This window comes from Watersipora subatra, chromosome 1, assembly GCF_963576615.1.
Source record: "Watersipora subatra chromosome 1, tzWatSuba1.1, whole genome shotgun sequence".
In the NCBI taxonomy this organism is placed as follows: domain Eukaryota; kingdom Metazoa; phylum Bryozoa; class Gymnolaemata; order Cheilostomatida; family Watersiporidae; genus Watersipora; species Watersipora subatra.
This window is the reverse complement of record NC_088708.1, coordinates 30,628,796-30,646,721: the sequence shown is the minus strand read 5'-3', so window position 1 is coordinate 30,646,721 and position 17,926 is coordinate 30,628,796. Positions and strand designations below refer to the sequence as shown.

General features: G+C 35.9%; 1 protein-coding gene across 1 annotated transcript; it reads right to left on the bottom strand.

Moving 5' to 3' along the window:
- Positions 1–16: 16 nt before the first annotated feature.
- On the bottom strand, positions 17–14,976 carry LOC137398296 (cysteine-rich protein 2-binding protein-like). The gene is made up of 15 exons (XM_068084408.1): positions 14,904–14,976; positions 14,176–14,328; positions 13,017–13,134; positions 11,926–12,057; positions 9,405–9,538; positions 8,418–8,506; positions 7,802–8,207; positions 6,093–6,492; positions 5,827–5,953; positions 5,330–5,491; positions 4,657–4,760; positions 3,700–3,771; positions 1,548–1,663; positions 422–603; positions 17–219 (listed from the first exon to the last, which is right to left on the bottom strand). The coding sequence occupies exons 1-15, from the start codon at positions 14,905–14,907 to the stop codon at positions 43–45; spliced, it is 2,376 nt and encodes a 791-aa protein (XP_067940509.1). The 5' UTR covers positions 14,908–14,976; the 3' UTR covers positions 17–42.
- Positions 14,977–17,926: the final 2,950 nt, after the last annotated feature.

The following is a 17,926-nucleotide window of genomic DNA, read 5'->3' as shown; positions in this document are numbered from 1 at the left end:
TAAAAGTGTTGTCATGGAAACAATTGTATCACTATATTTCACTTAATATCTGTCCAATTTCATGTAGAAAGCATGAGGTGACTGTGAGCTGTCTATCGGGTGATATTTGTCGTAGAAGTTGTGAATTATCTCCGCCACTTTAAACCCAAACTTGAGGTACAATCCAATGGCTGGATTGCTCATGGACACATGTAGAGAAACATCTTTGCCCATACAGGTCTACAATGTAATCATTTTTCAAGTAAAACTAATCGGTATTATAACATGCTATGATGTAGGGACAGAGTCTAACAATTCAAAAAGCTACCCACAGCTAGTACACAGTCTGGAACCAAAGGTGTGACAAAGTTTTTGACAGACTCCACTATTGTAAGATGACTAGAATATGAACAACATAATTCTAGAGTGTCTACTCGCTTACCTGTATTAGATGGTATAACATAACAGATGCAATACCAGACCCTCTCCAATCAGGATGGGTATAAATGAATGAAATATATGCCTCGTTGTGCTTTACATCGGGAACCATGAAAGCAAAACCAACGATTAGCTTTTTGTACATCGCGACACAACTGAAGTCTGAGTACTGCAGGCATTCAGACACTAAAATGAACAACATAACCGTGTACATCATGTAGTCTGAGGTAGAATTGCTGGTTTTTAAGATTTAGTCAGAATATATTGAACAGATGTGGTGTGGTGTATTTTGAAAACAGACTGACAATTGATACATTCTGTCTTTTGCAAAGGTAGAAGATCAGGTATGCAGCTTTTCTCAGTTTAGAAGCTTGTTGGTTTCAAATGAGTTTTTGAAACTTCACAAAATTTAAAAATTCAGATTGGATGCATACTCATTTGAGTAGGAAGTAGATATTTGATTTTTCCAATCACACAGAAATCTTAGTATTTATGAGTATATATGCTGTCCTAAACCCACTCAATTTTGGCTAGTAATCATACAATGACCTTTAGGTGAGGGTGCTAAAGTGCCCAACTAGCAGATACTTAATGTTTTTTAAAGGCCAACAATAACAAATGTAAAATTTATAGGAGACACCACTAAAGTAGTGGGCAATATGTTGACAAATTGAAAGGAATTAAACACTAACTGTCCATGGCGTCAGACAGTAAACTGAAGCAGCACTTATCTCAGCTGATATATCATAAAAAGTCTACGCGTGCAGTCTAGGTTGGTATATAATAAGCTGACTACACTTTCAGTCTAGGTTGGTATATCATAAGTTGACAACACTTTCAGTCTAGACTGGTATATCATAAGTTGACTACACTTGCAGTATAGGCAGGTTTATCATAAGTTGACTACACTTTCAGTCTAGACTGGTATATCATAAGTTGACTACACTTGCAGTATAGGCAGGTTTATCATAAGTTGACTACACTTTCAGTCTAGCCTAGTGCATGTATATCATAAACTGGCTGCACATACACACAACTGCTGATACACAAAACTTATGGCCTATTTTAGTTGTCATAAACTGTCTGCACTTATGGTCTTCGTTGAAATACTATAAACTGATTATACTTACAGTCTATGCTAGGCCAGAAAGCCTGGTGGCAAATTCTATTAATCACTGGAATATGATCAGAGTTGACATATTTATAGTCAATGCTACAAACTGTTGTATTCTCTCCACTTCTCTTTCTGTAACAGAGACAGCTATTATATAATGTATAGATACATGTATATCACATATTTAGATGTGACATTTTAAACTCATAAGACTGAATGGTAAATGACAGCAAATTCATATACATGTACATCATCTATTGTTTGGTATTTGCACTGATTGTTGTCATATGTTTGATAAAAAATTTCCTCTACAATGCTGATATGATTTACGGTATCAATCAGTTCCAAAATTTAAAAAGCCAAGTTCTATGTTTAAAATTACAAAACTACACAGTAAACCAAGTAAATGAAAAAAAGTGAAGCTAGAGGATGGTAAGTGGCTAACTTTCAACACTGCAAGGTATATTATATCATCATACTAGCTGAATGCTCAGTGTTGCATGGGAAATAAAAAAGTTTTTGCACAGAAAATTTATTTTTAATCAACATATACAACATTTATCATTCTTAAATTTTATCATTCTCAAACTTAAATGACAGTTTATTTCTTTGTTTGCTAAAATATTCATTAAGTTTATGCTAGATATACATACATGTATATTTATAGCATTTTGGGAAAGTCTGGGCACATATTTCTATTTTACATGTAGTGCACTGACAGTCCTGTGCGCCATTAAAGATTGGCAGGTGTAATAAGTATGTCCACAATTATTATGACAAGGTTGCCACACAATGTAGTGGTTGGTGAGCCTGTCTGCAAAACCTGTGTTTCCGAGTTCAATTCCAGTGCGAAGCAGTTTTTTTGTTTCTAATGCTAGCAAGCATGCATATTTTATCACTATTACTGAACATACAACAGACCAAAAAACACGTAGAATTATATATACAGATTGAGGGTTAGTCTAATCTAAAGATACACATCAGTTAATTCAGGCCAAAAGCTTGCCTTCACCCATCCAAAGATTTCCTAGTCTGCATCCTACATCAAGAAAGGGCTGAATACAAGCGGATAAATAGCGACCAGACTGTATTGTAGCAAACATAAAGCAACTCTGGCAGCCCTAGCGGCGCTCACTAGCAGGCCTGTTAAGCATGAGTGCACATTCTACTGGTGGCCTAATGAATACACACAAGACGATTAGTGTTAGTAGGAAAGTAAACAATAATAAACTATATATTAGATTTTAAAGAGTAAGGAGTTCCTTCATCATCACAAAGCCAGGTAGCATAAGCAAGCATGACTAAGCTAAATCCCTAGTCAGAGACTTCTATACTTGGCAGACTATCAGCATAGCCTCTGAATGATATAATATAGCGGTTCTAAACTCATTGTACACACATTGAATTACTCTGGCTTCCCGCAACACTATAATACATTAGCAAAAGGCTTTTAAAGGTAAAGGGCCTCATCTACTGATCCATCTTTGACGACTCATCACAAATCATTGAAAATGTGTTTGTATGTTGTTTGAATCTCAGCCTAATTTGACAATTTCTTGTAAATATGTCTTGAATTTTCACTCAATGGCAAACAATATATTCATAGTAGGTAGCTGTAGGTGGCCTTACTATTGAGTGCCATAAAATACACACTAATAAATGCCCTGCTATTTTCATATAACAATAAATAACATAAAAATCTAGGAAAATATGGTTAATTAAAAAGAATTGCAGTGTTTTAAAGCAACAATTTTTACCTGCAAGATTTTATGAAATAAAAGAACATCCAAAACAGTAAGAAATCAACGATACAATAAAAATGACTAGGGAGAGCTGAACACAACGAATGGCAACATTGATCAAACTAAAATGTTGTGTTAAACACGTGGCCGCTTATAAGAAAAAACCATTAGGTTGTGAGTAATACATGTGCACTCATGACAGGATACTCTAGAGTCTAGAGAGACACAACTGAAGCATTCTAAATAAATCTAAACGTGAAATGAAAATGATTAAGCCAATCAGAGAAGGTAATTTTATTAGCTGGCTCTAAAACCCGGCTCAATTTGAACAGAATAACATGAATATCCTGCTGATAATAAAACGAAACAAAATACGATTTTATAGTTGTAGATTGTTGAGTGCAGCTGACGGTTCATAGAACTTACCGAATTGCATTCAGTATCTTCAGCTTAGGAGGCTGTGTCTCAAAGTTCCTCCAGATATATGGCTTCAGAGTTCTGTAAAGTGTTCATGTTTAGTTCTAATGGAAACAACTTTCACCTGTACACTGACCTTCACCTCGACACTGATATCTCGATACAACACTTTGACATCTATTGCGACCTGTACTGGCAGAGTTGCCTTGACAAAGCATTTTAATAACCTACACATGATTTTAGCTTGTGTAAGGCTATTACAGCGTAGACTCAGACTCCATGTGCTTTTTAATGATAACAGTTAGTTCACAATTATTAATTTTATTCTCGTGGTATTTTATGGTAAACTTAGTAGAACTCGCGCAATAAAATAAGTAATAACATGATTAGATAAGTATGAAGTGTGATGATGTAATAATAACTATAATAAACTTAAATAACAACTGTCTGGTGTAACAATAGCTTCAGCTAACAGTAGTCTATAGCAACAGTAGTGCATAGCAACATTCAGGTGCTAGCTACAGTATGCAATGACAAAAGTGTGCTACATCAACAGTATTTTATAGCAAGAATATTCTATAGCAACCATAATCAATAGCAATTTTATCTTACAACGGTCTTAACATACAGCGACAGTATATTTTAAGCAACAGCATCCTATAACAACAGCATTCTATAGCAACAGCATTCTATAGCAACAATGGTAAATACAGTAGCAATAGTAACATTACACAACAGTAGTATATAGCAATATAGCAAATGTATCATATAGCAACAAAACAACTATATCCTACAGCAACCATATTTTCTTGTGGCAATAGTTTATAGCTAGAATAGTTTATAGCTACAGTATGTTATAGCAACAGTATTCTATCACCACAATAATCTATAGCAGTTATATTCTATAGCAACCATGGTCTATAGCAAGACCAGCCTTTAGCAAAAGTATGCTATAGAGACACTCACCGAGCTGTGTAGCAGCTCTTAGTGCTTCTCAGTAGCTCAGGTGCTCCCTTGAGCTTGTTGATAAAAGGTACAAACTGGCTACTACTCTCGCTGGTAACAGCAACCTAAAGCAATAGTTAAATGATTACACGAATACCGCTATTAAATCCATTGGAACATTGCAAACTATTAATAAATTAGATGAAAGTTCAAGTTGGAGTTGCATCCTCCTATATTTATTAGCCCTAAAGAACAAAGGCCAGCACTGCCAACAGACTATAAAACAATTTTTAGTAATCACAGAGTCTGATAAATCAATATGTGGCATGGCTTTTGTTTGAATTACCAATTGCAATCTTTATCTGCACTACTATTAAGGCCGTGTCCGTCTGCATGAAGCCATGGTTGAAGGGGGAAAAAGATTATACATGAAACCGGACTCGAACACCCAATGTTCAGTATGGTAGTCTGACACTATAACAACTGCACCAATTGACCAGACTCTTAGCCTTCTCAAATAATTGTACGTATAGCTATTACACCTGACGACCTCTCACGGAGCACCAGACTCTCATGTACTAGTCGAACATAATACACCACTGAATGCGTTTAAAATAAGCATAAATATCTTCATGGAAGGCACCCGCTATTATTGGAAAACGTGATTCAGACAGAGATGACTATACGTTACTACCTGATAACGGTCGAGTGGACTGTCACAATGCTGAACAACAGGAGCCGAAAGGCCGGCAGGGATATAAGTCTTGTGACGCGAAGGTAATCTTATATTATCTGACCGCTGATCAGCCTTGCTCTGGATTGAATTGAACAGCTCAATCCCTTGGGACCTTTTATACTGAAAGGAAGAGAAATCCTTCAATAACTTTTCAATAAGAGTTATAGATAGATATAGATCTATCCATAACTATAGATAGATATAGATCTATCCATAACTATAGATAGATATAGAACAAGATAGTAAAGAGAACAAGTTTTGAGACTGCATCTGTTTGGAATCAGTGTCAATCCTCCCGCTGTTTTGTTCTCGCTTGATGTTTAGAGAATGACTCAAAAAATTTTCTTACCTGACATTTCAGGAACAAGACAAGCAAAGTGTTTAGTCGAAAACCTCGCTACTACTAAAGATTAAGACTTAGCTAATGTTACGAGTGATAGGTCACTGATACTAACCTTCCTGAGCAAGAGCATTCGCCGTAACAGCCGATGTTCACTTGATAAATTACTACTTTTAACGGCGACCATGTCATTGAGGATACGCAATAGTTGCTCTTCCTTGTAGACTGACCATTTTTTGGCCCTGAAAGAGACCAGATAAGTTAGCTAAACACTATCCATCTCTGCTTGCTAAAATAAACCATCTAGATTGTCACTTCTAGAAAAGGCTACAAGTATGTATCACCAATTTATCATTAACCAATTGGCTAGTTCTTACTTACACAACTGAAGTAGTATTAGCCACTTCCGGTGCTGTTTGTGGAGTTTTATTAGCTACTTCCTGGTTCTGCTGTTGTGTTGTACTAGCAACTTCCTCTTTCTGATGTTGAGTCATACTGGCTACTTCCTCTTTTTGATGTTGAGTCGTACTAGCTATTTCCTGGTTCTGCTGTTGTGTTGTACTAGCAACTTCCTCTTTCTGATGTTGAGTCATACTGGCTACTTCCTCTTTTTGATGTTGAGTCATACTAGTTACTTCCACTTTCTGATCATGAGTTACACTAGCGAGTCCTTGAAGTTGCGAACAGGAAGTATTAACTTCCACTTCCTTGTTAGAATGGTTCATCAAATCATTAGGTTCTTTTTTAACATCTTCTGCCATGGACTCTGAGCTAACCATCTCTAAAAATATTTATGGAAGCCATGAAATTGCGTTGGCCAGAAGCTATGTCATATTTTAGCATACAGTCAAACCTCGATTTACCATCACCTAAAAGGATGTGAACTCTGAGAACATTTTGACCTAACAACCAAAGTACTTTCCAACAGATGACCTCTGAATTTTTTTGAACCTGTGCAGCTTTATAAATCAGTACACACAATATGTACACAGTTCTCATTCACATCCTCATTCGCAATTGTAAATGCTAATTCTTCCAAAAATGAACTGAAGCGCTACCTCAGACAACCAGACTAGACTAAACCAACTAGACAGACTTCTGCTGACTCTACTTTCAGGTTCCGCACCTTGATTAGCCTTGCTATTGCGCACAGGGACCTCATCCACCTTCCCTGGAGTGACATTTTTTTTCTATTTCTCTTGTCCTTTTATACTGTGAGAAACACTCTTCATATTATTTTTTGTGGTTATATTATAGATGAAAATAAACAAACAAACAAACATCCTATGGCTATACGGTGCTCAAATAATATTAAACAATTAAACAGTGCTTCAAACCTTCTTTTTCTAGTTTTAATATCATGAATCTCAGGAAAACTAGTGTGACCGGTAATAGAGGTGACAGAAGATGGAAGGGTCAAGTTTCAATGTTTTAATATTTTCTTAATGTTGTAGATAACATAGTAGAAAATGAGGGCAAACATTTTTGAATTAATTCTCAAGTCCACTAGTCCGCTAGTAAGATTAACTCAGTATCTCTACCTTCGTCCCATCTGTCTCCTGTATTACCAAAGCTACCACTCCATTCTGCCATTAAGGTTTGAAATGATAATAAAAACCTTTTCTTATTGGTCTTTAATTTATTAATTTAGTTTTTTTGCATGTAATTTAATTTTTATACTATTTTATATAGCGCATATGTTTTAATGTGATATGTAATTATTTGAGGTATACATCCGTAACTTTTTGAGCTTGCAAAACTAACAAGCTGGACAGTTTTGCTACAGGAACAAAATCTTGGCATAAATTAGCTTTGAATATCATAGCTACACAAATTCCTAGCCTAAGGTACTTATTCACATTTTAAGGAATGGAGACACTAGCCTACAAAGCAGGCTAACTTTGTTGAGACTTTGTAAAAATGTAATATCACCCAGCAATTAGAACAATTTGAGGATTACCTTCTCTCGTAGACTCGTACATTTGGTTCTTTTTCATACACTGTACACAAGGTTGCTACAAGGAATAAATATTTATAAAAAAAACTTATGACACAATTGGTCTAGGAGCTTAGACAAAGCAAGGACTTACGCATTGAAATTTCCTGCTCTGATTTCACAAGTGAATCATGGAAAGCTGAAGATAAACTGGCCATGGAAGGTGACTCGGAAGGTATGACAATCTCATCGCACAGAGACGAAGTGTCAATAGCTAATCCTAGACCCATGTCTAAGTCCAAGCCAGATATAGGAATGTCAAATTCTAAATTGTCTATTGTCTCTTCCTTAATTGGTAAATAAGATGAAACCAACAAATCAGATACGTAAGGTTCTTGCTTAACCACTGGCTCCGATTTAGCTAATATTGCATCAGACGAACTAGTGTCAAGGGAATCAGACTCGCTGACTACGTCGACGTGCTCTTCATCAATAATTGCTTTCTGTTTAGACGCTTTTTTAGTTTCCATACCCTTTTTTTTCTTTCCTGAAACAAAGTCCTGCAAAAACCAATTTCATGATTAAACATGGCAACCAACTTCCAATGCTGCCGCAGCTGCTGAAAGTGAGCTAAACAAGCAGAGTCTCTGACACTAGTTAGCATAAAGCAAGCTGGAGTGAGACCATAAAAGGCGTTCAAATGCACTACAGATAATGAAAGCATGAGCATTCTTCCATTTTTAATCACTAAAGACAAATGCTATACTTGCATCTGACAGTTTTTTCTTTTTTCTGTCCGCTCTTGCTCTCTTCAGTGGAAGAGTCAGGTCTCCCTTTTCCACATATTCTCGAGGGTAAACTGTAAAAAAACACTAATAATAACAACTGAAGAGACACTAACATTATCACACTGCTGGTATCAACACATGACATTTTATTTTTTCTTTAACGGGTATACACACTTTCCATCGAATATTGTTAGCCATCCTAAACAGCATTCATAATATTGGCAACTACCCTCATGCAACGAATAGAAATATCGAAACGCCTAAATTGAAGCACATTTCCTGAGCTTTTATGTCATTCCATCTTGCAAGTCTGCCGGCGCTGACCTCTGTAAAGGTCGAACTGGACTAAAACCCTTTAACAGGAAATGAGTCATTCACAGTTACCTGGGACCACTGCTGTCATTGCCAACTCTCCAAGTTTCCAAAGGCTGGAAGTGGAAACAGATTTTTTACAGCTGACAATGAGAGGAAGGATCATGCTGGGGTGAGGAACCAATAACAACATTGTCCGCTTTAATGAATGCTATTTCTTTCGGACATGCTCAAAGGACAACTCGACTCCTTCACACTGACAGCTCGGAAATTACAAGTCAGCAAGAATGTATGGATAATTAGTCACCTCAGCAATCTGCATCAACTAAGTGACTTACTAACTTGGTGACCTTACTAACTTGGTGATCCTACTGACTCAGTGACCTTACTAACTCAGTAACCTTACTGACTCAGTGACCTTACTGACTCGGTGACCTTACTAACTCAGTGACCTTAGTAACTTGGTGATCCTACTGACTCAGTGGCCTTATTATGTAAAGAGCAGACAACAAACTATAGCCTCGCAAAGAAGCTTATTATGTCAGGAGAAGGCAACAAATCATTCCATGATAAAGAAGCTGGTTACATCAAGAGCAGACAACAAACTACTTTATGATCAAGAAGCTTGTTCTGTCACAGACAGACAACAAACCTTACCATGAGAGAGAAAAGGAGGTTTGTTCTCACGAAGCCTCCACCACCCGTGTTCACCCAAATACTTTGTTCCTGATTCAAAATGACCACAATAAGTGGAAAGAGCAGAAGAAGTACCAGAACATACATTTTTAGACCTACAAAAGGATAAAAGCAAGCAATAACACACGCATACATAGCTAATATGAATTTAATTTCATTGCAGAACTAATATGGCCATTTTTGCTCTAAAATAAGTATGATATTACATCCAATAGTTCAAAGAGCCCCTTGGCCTGAGCTTTATTTGGTTCACACAAAGCTTACCAATAAAAACAACCATTAATCTGTTTCAAATGAGATACCTTAATAAATAATGTGTATAAAGGTATAAACACACTAGGCGATATTTAGAGCAATATCGCGCTGCGTGGCGCTAATCTGCGCTAGAATTCACCCAGCGTGCTCATCCAGAGCGATAACGTTAGACTTTCTCTGCACAACTTTATCGCTAGCGAGATGCATTTCGATTGGTTGGATTTTACCAGAATGCAATTTTATGGCGGGTAATTATTTCTTATCGATGTTCACCAACGTACAGCAGCGACAATTTGCTATTTTGTTAATATAGAAACATCTTCAAAACGAGCACTGAATTGTTCATAAATTTAATAATAGCACTCCCAGTCCTGTGCACCATAACAAACAAAAATTACAAAAAATCCAAGTTGAAAACCAACATTTGGAGTCAATCGTTGCGCAGGTTGACCATCTTGAGAACAGTAAATATTTAATAAATTAGGCCTAAATATAAAAAACCACTACAAAATAAAATATGTAAAAAAATAGTAAAAAAAAATTAGTTAAAAATGCAATAATCGCTTTTTCTTATGTCTTCTGGTAGTGTAGGCAGTGTACAATCCGTGAAAGTGAGATAGGTTTAATAACAAATGCGTAAGTTGTTTATGTTGTCGCCTAGACGGCGCCATATTGACTGACCTAAATTTATTAACAACTCCGAAGAAACTAATGATACGGAATTTTATTGGCAGTTTGTGGACGTGCCCATTATATCGCTTGCTAGTGAATCGCTCAAGTGTGTTTATGCACACGCAAGCGATATCTCCGCCCTCCTCATGACGCTCGCGATAAAATCGCCTAGTGTGTTTACACCTTAACAGAATCAACAGTAGAAACTGCCATTAAAAATGATATGAGTCTCAAATGAGCTGACCAACTTGGAAGAAAAAATAGAATCATAGTCGCCAAAGTTTATATATTATAATAAACTATATGAATATTAAAAACAATCACATTATGGCAGAAATTTTCTTTTTATTTATAGATATATTTTAGAGAAAACACATCAAAAACCAAATAGAACTGTGCGAGTTTAGCAAAATCAATTAAAGGAAACGAAGGGTGAGACTATGTAGTAACATCACAATGAATTTATCTTGGTGTAAGGTAATTTAAGAAACCTTTGCTACAGCCAGCAGATCAGACAGAACCGGCACCAAGCCATGTAACAATCTACCTATTACAAGTAACTGTAACCATAACCAAAAATTGGATCACAGACAGAATTAGAATGGATGGATAGAATTATCCAGCATGTTTAAGCATGCCTAATAAAACAAATGCTCTCTATTGGTTTACAGATTCGGTTGATGTGCTAGATAACAGTTTTAAAACAAATTTTGTTTTCAAATGTAACTATGCAGCAAAATTAAACCTCAACGAAAACCTTTATTTCAATAAATTTATACTTAGGAAATCGTATAATAAAAATTAACAGATTAAAAGCTAGGTTAAAAAGATTTACGCAAATGTAAACAAGTTATAACAATACATGATCTTATCTAATCTAAACATATTGTACATGTTAGTAACAAGCTTTCATCAAACATGTTTCTCGTGAAGCAATGCAGATATTTCATAAACTGAAAAACAGCACTTTTATTTTACTTTCAATTTCTGCACTGTCACCAGATCAATGGCGTCGATATATATTTTTCCGCCTTATCATATCAACAGCAGAAAAGGATATGCTTCTTATGGCAACCTATTCCTGCTTACCACACTTCTACTAATTACATCACTAAATCTCCGCCTCATCTCAGACTTGCTCCTTTCTGCGTGACAGGTTGCAAAATTTTGCATAAACTATGCCCAGAATATTTGTATATATTTTTCCATGAATATGATAACACCAATTTTATTCCGTGACACCAACATACCGCATCCACCATCTTATATTTTAATTTATAAACTTTCTGTTACTACAACCTACAATTCAGTATCCCGACTCCTGCGCAATATAAAATTACCAACTTTTAAAACACGTTTGTTCAACTCATCCAATAACTTCGCCTTTCTGTCTTCTCATTTTTGTTGTCATGTAATGAAAAGGATAATTTTTGTTTATGATTTGCTTTTGCTTATAAAAGGTTATACATACAAACATTAAATTCCCGAAAGAAGTTATCTACCCTTGTGTTCAACAAAAGTAAGGCAAATCCCAAATATAAACTGATGTACTGACTTGCTGTGTCGAAGCAGATGAATCTGATGCTGAAGCAGGAGATTGTTTATGTCCTTCTTGTAATGGAAGAATCCATTCTGACCAGTTTGTGTTGAGTGCAGGTTGTGTAATATTAGAGAGACTATATGTACCCTACAGCGTATCAAACAGCGGCAACCATTAACCCTGCTATATTTGGTAAGAATATGTGACTATCACTAGTATAGGACAATATCAACCAGCTATCAATGTATTTCTAATGTCCAGTACAGGCATACCTCAACATGTTCTGGCACTGAGCTCCTATGTTGATTTACTTGTGTCTCAAGGCACTATTCATTATATAAAATAACTAAATACTAATTAATCCGTTACCATAGTATGAAAAAAAAACACAAATAAAACAGGATACACATATTACTGTGGAAAAACGTATTTTAACAGTTGTAGTTTAGTACCTAGGCTAACAAAGTAACAAATACATATTTATTTGTTAAAATCTGCAATAAAATGTAACATTACTATGTATACTATTGTGAGTCTTTGAGACAGACGTACGCAACGTAACAGAAACTTTGAAATTGACTAGCATGAGTTTAACTTACTAAACATACACTTAAAACTAAGTTTTAGTATTTTACGAAACTTACTTTAATTTTGTCTTCCTAATTTTTTATTATCAGTTTCAGGTTTGACGCTTTTTGTATTGCGTTCACTATAACTTTTAACCGACTTTTTAAAAACATTTTTCAAACTGATATGAGGAGAAAGACCGAGCGACACTGTTCTCGAAAGTGGTCTCGCGCATACTTGGTCATATAGCGGCCATTGTGAACCGACTCGTATCTCAAGGAATAAACTTGCTCGAAATGCTGCTCGTATCTTGATTTTCTCATATGTTGGAGCACTTGTATGTAGAGGTATGATTGTACAATTAGTATGCAGTGAAGGAAATTGACCCATCCCCCTGATAATATAATTACCATCATTAGTCTACCTCTTGGAACATAATAAACCAAGTTTATACCAAATTTATTAAAAAGAATTCTTCAACTTCACCATAAATAAGCTGACTCGAATAGCAGAAAGCAGTTGGCACCCTATATACTCACGCCTGCAGTTTACGAGGTCGAGTGAAGGTTTCCTCACCACCTCCGCTGCACCGAGAACAGACGAGATGGAAGAGATAGTCATTGAACAGCTCAGAAGGAGTTGGACTCAACAGGCACTCTATAAGCAAGTCTCAATGGTTATTCTTCCATAAAGCGACTCAGTTGAATCAGTTAAACAACAGGTGAAACCCGCTACAAGCTCTGCTAACGAAACTTAAGCAGTTACACAGATGCTGAGATAGGAGATTTACAAAGATATACTCGACCACCCCTCCATTGATGGCATAATCAGTCAAGTATTGCTATGTCATCACGATGTAAGGAGTTATCTCTCATGATCAGCGCTGTTTATAACTCTTACAAGCCTAGACAAGTTATGGTCAACCTACATTTCATGAGTTAATCTCATGAAATGAAGGTTGTTACAGTTATTTAACATAACTGATTTAACATTCAGCAAAACTCACAGGCTCACTGTATACTGAGTATGCTGTCGGTTGTGAATATGCTGCCACTTTCTAACCTGATATTTTAGCACCATGTCGAAAAGAATGTATTAAAACTATGGAAGGAATACAAAACCAATCAATTTAAATATACATTTATTTTTAATAGTCACCAACCTCCTCAATTTTACTTATAAAACTGACTCATATAAAGCAGACTCAGTTATGCCTAGGTTGGACAAGAGAGGTAGTGATAGTGACTTTCTCTAACTTTCCCGTTGATAAAGCTGAGGTTAACTTGAATTATATATACTATTATTTTTTGTAGATTATTTCAAATATATGCCTTTTTTTACTTTCACTTACAAAACTAGAATGTTTCAAGAAAATTTGAATGCTCAAAGAAAATGAACAAAAAATTTCAAAAAAAACTGAAAGTTGTAAATTATTCACGCGTAGAGACAAGTGATTGCTCTAATTTTACTCTGTTTGTTGGACAATTCATAGGTAGAAGAGAAGTTTGACTGCAATTACCTAATTTTTACCGCTACCGCATAGATAAGACAACTCTGAAAGAAAAATACCCAACACAGTTTTGACACTCTTTGCGCACAGAAGAAACTCATTGTTTCTGTGGCATATCTAAATGCCCTGTGACCTTACACCATTTCAGGTCAAACGGCGAGCTCATAAGCAGTATATAGACTACTCACTGACATGGACGTGAGCGTGACATTGCGTACATTCCAGCGTCTCTTCAGCCCAGGAGTTGGCAGGAGGAACAGCAAAAGGGCCGATAGGTTTCCCCAAACACTCTGACATTGAAGGATCATCACAGTAACACCTAGAGCTATCAGAACTGGTCTCTACAACACACCACAATGAATCACACATTGCGAAATGTAAAAACTAGTTCTTTGCATTGTAATAAATAGAAACTAGCCTCTTGAAGCAATGCACTATTTTTTAGTTACAAATGAAAACCAATTATTTTTCTAACTTTGGGTAAGTAATTAACACCATTTTTCACCTCACTTCTACTAAGGATTTATTCTACGGTGTGGATAAAGCGAGAGAGAAGTTATCAGCAGACGCCTAATAAATAAATCTGAATAATGAATTTTATGACATATTATGACATTCTGTTAATTTAAGATTGGAGTTCCAAAGCCAGAGCAGGTGAATAAGGAATCTCCTGGTAAATACAACCCGCGCTGTGATGACCACTGCCAACAGGTACTCACTCTTTTAGTAAGCTAATTACAAACCATGATATACAACAACTTTGATAGTATATCGAGAAGGAGAAAGGAAGAGGTTCTACCAACTATTCATGGTGGACTATTGACTAGTTAGGGTTATCCTAACCCTTTTGACCAATTTCTGATTAAGACAATATCTTCATTAAAACACCTACAGTTTAGTTGCTTCCATCACCTACCCATGTCACATAATCTTCTCGAGTTCGACAGAAATGTTTCTACTTGTAAAACTAATCCCAAATTCTTTCCACACTACAAAAACATAAAATAAATTACAGATAAAACAAAAGCATGTGCAGGTCAGATGTAGAAAGATACAAATATAGGGCTCAAGCTACCGATCTTTTCAAAAGAGAAATGCAACAGCTTCCCAGCATCTGAAATGGTTGGTGAGGAATAATATATTTTGGGTAGCAAGTGGAAATTTTGTGTTCAGGAAGTCTTGACAATCATAACATAACAATTCTTTTTAAAGCATAAATTCATTTGAGCTATAGCATAAAAGACATAAACAAAACAGTCAAAAGAAAATTTATGAAAATTTACATTTTTTACAAACTTTTTTTATAAAGAATTAGCCAGTTCTTATTAAGTTTCAGGTTTATTAAATTGAATGCAGTTCCAACTATAGCATGCAAACTAGATTGATTCTTTTATATAGGAAAGCATGACCATGCTAAATCCCTAGTCAGAGGCTATACTTGACAGATTATCAGGATAGCCACTGAAGGATATAATATTGCGATTTTAAACTCGCTGCATACAGATACTCTGACTCTGCGTAACACTAGAATGCATTAGAAAAGGTTTCTGAAGGTAAAGGGCCTCATTTACTGATTCATCTCTAATGAGACATCACAAATCAATGTAAATCTGATTGTTGTTTGAATCTCAGTAGCCTCTTTTGACAATTTCTTGTAAATATATCTTGGATTTTCACTCAATAGCAAGTAGTATATTCAAAGTAGGTAGCTGTAGGTGGCTTTACTATTGCATTCCATAAAATACACACTAATAAATGCCCTGTTATTTTCATATCACAGTAAGCAACATAAACATCTAAAAAATATGGTTAATTTAAAAAAATTGCGGCGTCCTAAAACAGCCATTTTTACCTGCAAGAGTTTATAATACAAAAAAACATCAAAAACTGTTAGAAATCAACAATACAATAAACATGACTAGGGAGAGCTAAATACAACAGGTGGTAACATTAAGCAAACTAAAATGCTGTGCTAAACACCCGGCCACTTATAACAGAAAAGACCTTCAGAGTGTGAGTAATTAATGTGCATTCATGACAGGATACTCTAGAGAGACACAACTGAAGCATTCTAAATAAAAATTAAGGATCAAGAACATTAACAAACCTTTGAGACATTAACAAACTTTGAGACATTATATGGGTAAGCCACAGTTGATCGCCATGTCTCTAATTTAGATTTCAGTCCACTTACTGTTTTAGACTAAGACGTATTGCAACAACCAGACTTCTTCTCATACATTGTAAGAAATCCCTATGTAATTCTACTTGAGTGACAGTGCCATAGCCAGTTTATTTATGCAAAATTTCGTCATGTGTTAATCCTAGCAATTCAGCCTTGCTTTCTTCTGGCAACAAATGCATTGTTAAGAGTGGTTGTGGAGAATTTGTTATGCATTACTAATCCAAGTCCACACAAAACATCGGTGTTGAAATTGCTTTGTCATCATACTTTATTTTGATTATGTTCAGTTGCGCACTTTTGCTTAGCTTGTAGGAACTAAATTGATTATTACTGGCTCAGGTACTAGTAAAGGTGTTAAGCTTTTATAAGTAATACTGATATTTACCGGTAAAAGGTATTTCTTTATTCTACAAGTCAAACAATTAAAATACATTGCTAACAAAATTCTAAAGCATAATATTAATGAGAATCGGTTAAAATAGCTAATAATAGTTATACCCTTTCTCGAACAGTTGTCCATGTTCGTTTTTTCAGTCCCATACAGCTGTGAGTCTTGACAGTCAAACGATAGTCATGACAGTCTATAGGTAGAGAGTTTCAACAGATGGTGAGGTTAAAAATATTTCGCAGGCAGAAGAGGAAGGCTCCTCAACAGACAGAAGGGAGAGCGCCTAAGCAGGGTCTCGGGAAAAAGAGAAACTCTACAGACAAGGGAAAGAGTCTCAGCAGGCCTTCGGGAACGAGGGGCTGAGTCATTAGAGCTGTTTTCTTTAATAGCTGTCTAGCATGTGGGAAGGCTAGCCTGTAGAGAGTAGGTTGAGTAGGTTCAATGCTCTATGTCAGGTGTGCGAAGATATCTTGTTTGCGTAAGTCTCCAGGTAGAGTATGTGACGTAGACATGTAGGGTGGAGCTTGTAATTTACTTTTGGTATCTAGGTTATGTCTGGCAGAGGATTTGTAACCATCTGATTTGCTTCCAATGTTTCGTTGGTGGGTTTCTGGCCGGGCAACTGACTCATTTTCTGTGTTGATTTTCTTCAATTTTGAAGTTTCTAATTTGCTTTTTGATGTTTTCTAATTATTGAATCAGTTGATGTCTTGGACGTCTTGCTGCTTGTACATTATGTATGCTTACTATGTAGTCTGGCTCCGTTCCCTGTCAGTATTTTGTTTCCATGATTTTTCCATACAACAGCATGAAAAAGGAATGTGGGACTGTGTCTCACGGAACTGTTGCGTATTCTGCATAAAGTATACACCTCTTCTGCACACAAAAATAATAAACAATTAATTGTGTCTTGACGAAAGCATCAAACATACGTACATTGCTAACACGAGTCTTTAATCAATAATTTTAACAATATACACAATGACACACACTCACATCATACCAGATCGGTATCCAATGACGTACCTAGGGCTGTTCCAGCCAGCAAAACATTTTATCATAACAGTTTTTTACCGAGAACTTCTCGCGACCTACGAGGAAATTTTTAACGCACTTTTTATAGTCATGATTTTACTTCGAATATTACTTGACTTATATTGAAAACATTTGAACTAGATCTAGATACGTACATGATGGCCCTTTTTTTCCTTGGGGATCGAGGTCTTAGGGTTCGATTGACCAAGACCAAGACAAGAAAACACATGACATATTTGAACTTTCGTTTGAACAGGTTTGGTGTAGCGTATGAAAAAATGACTGAACATTCTCAATATAAAAAATTATTTTCTTGCAAATAATACATGCT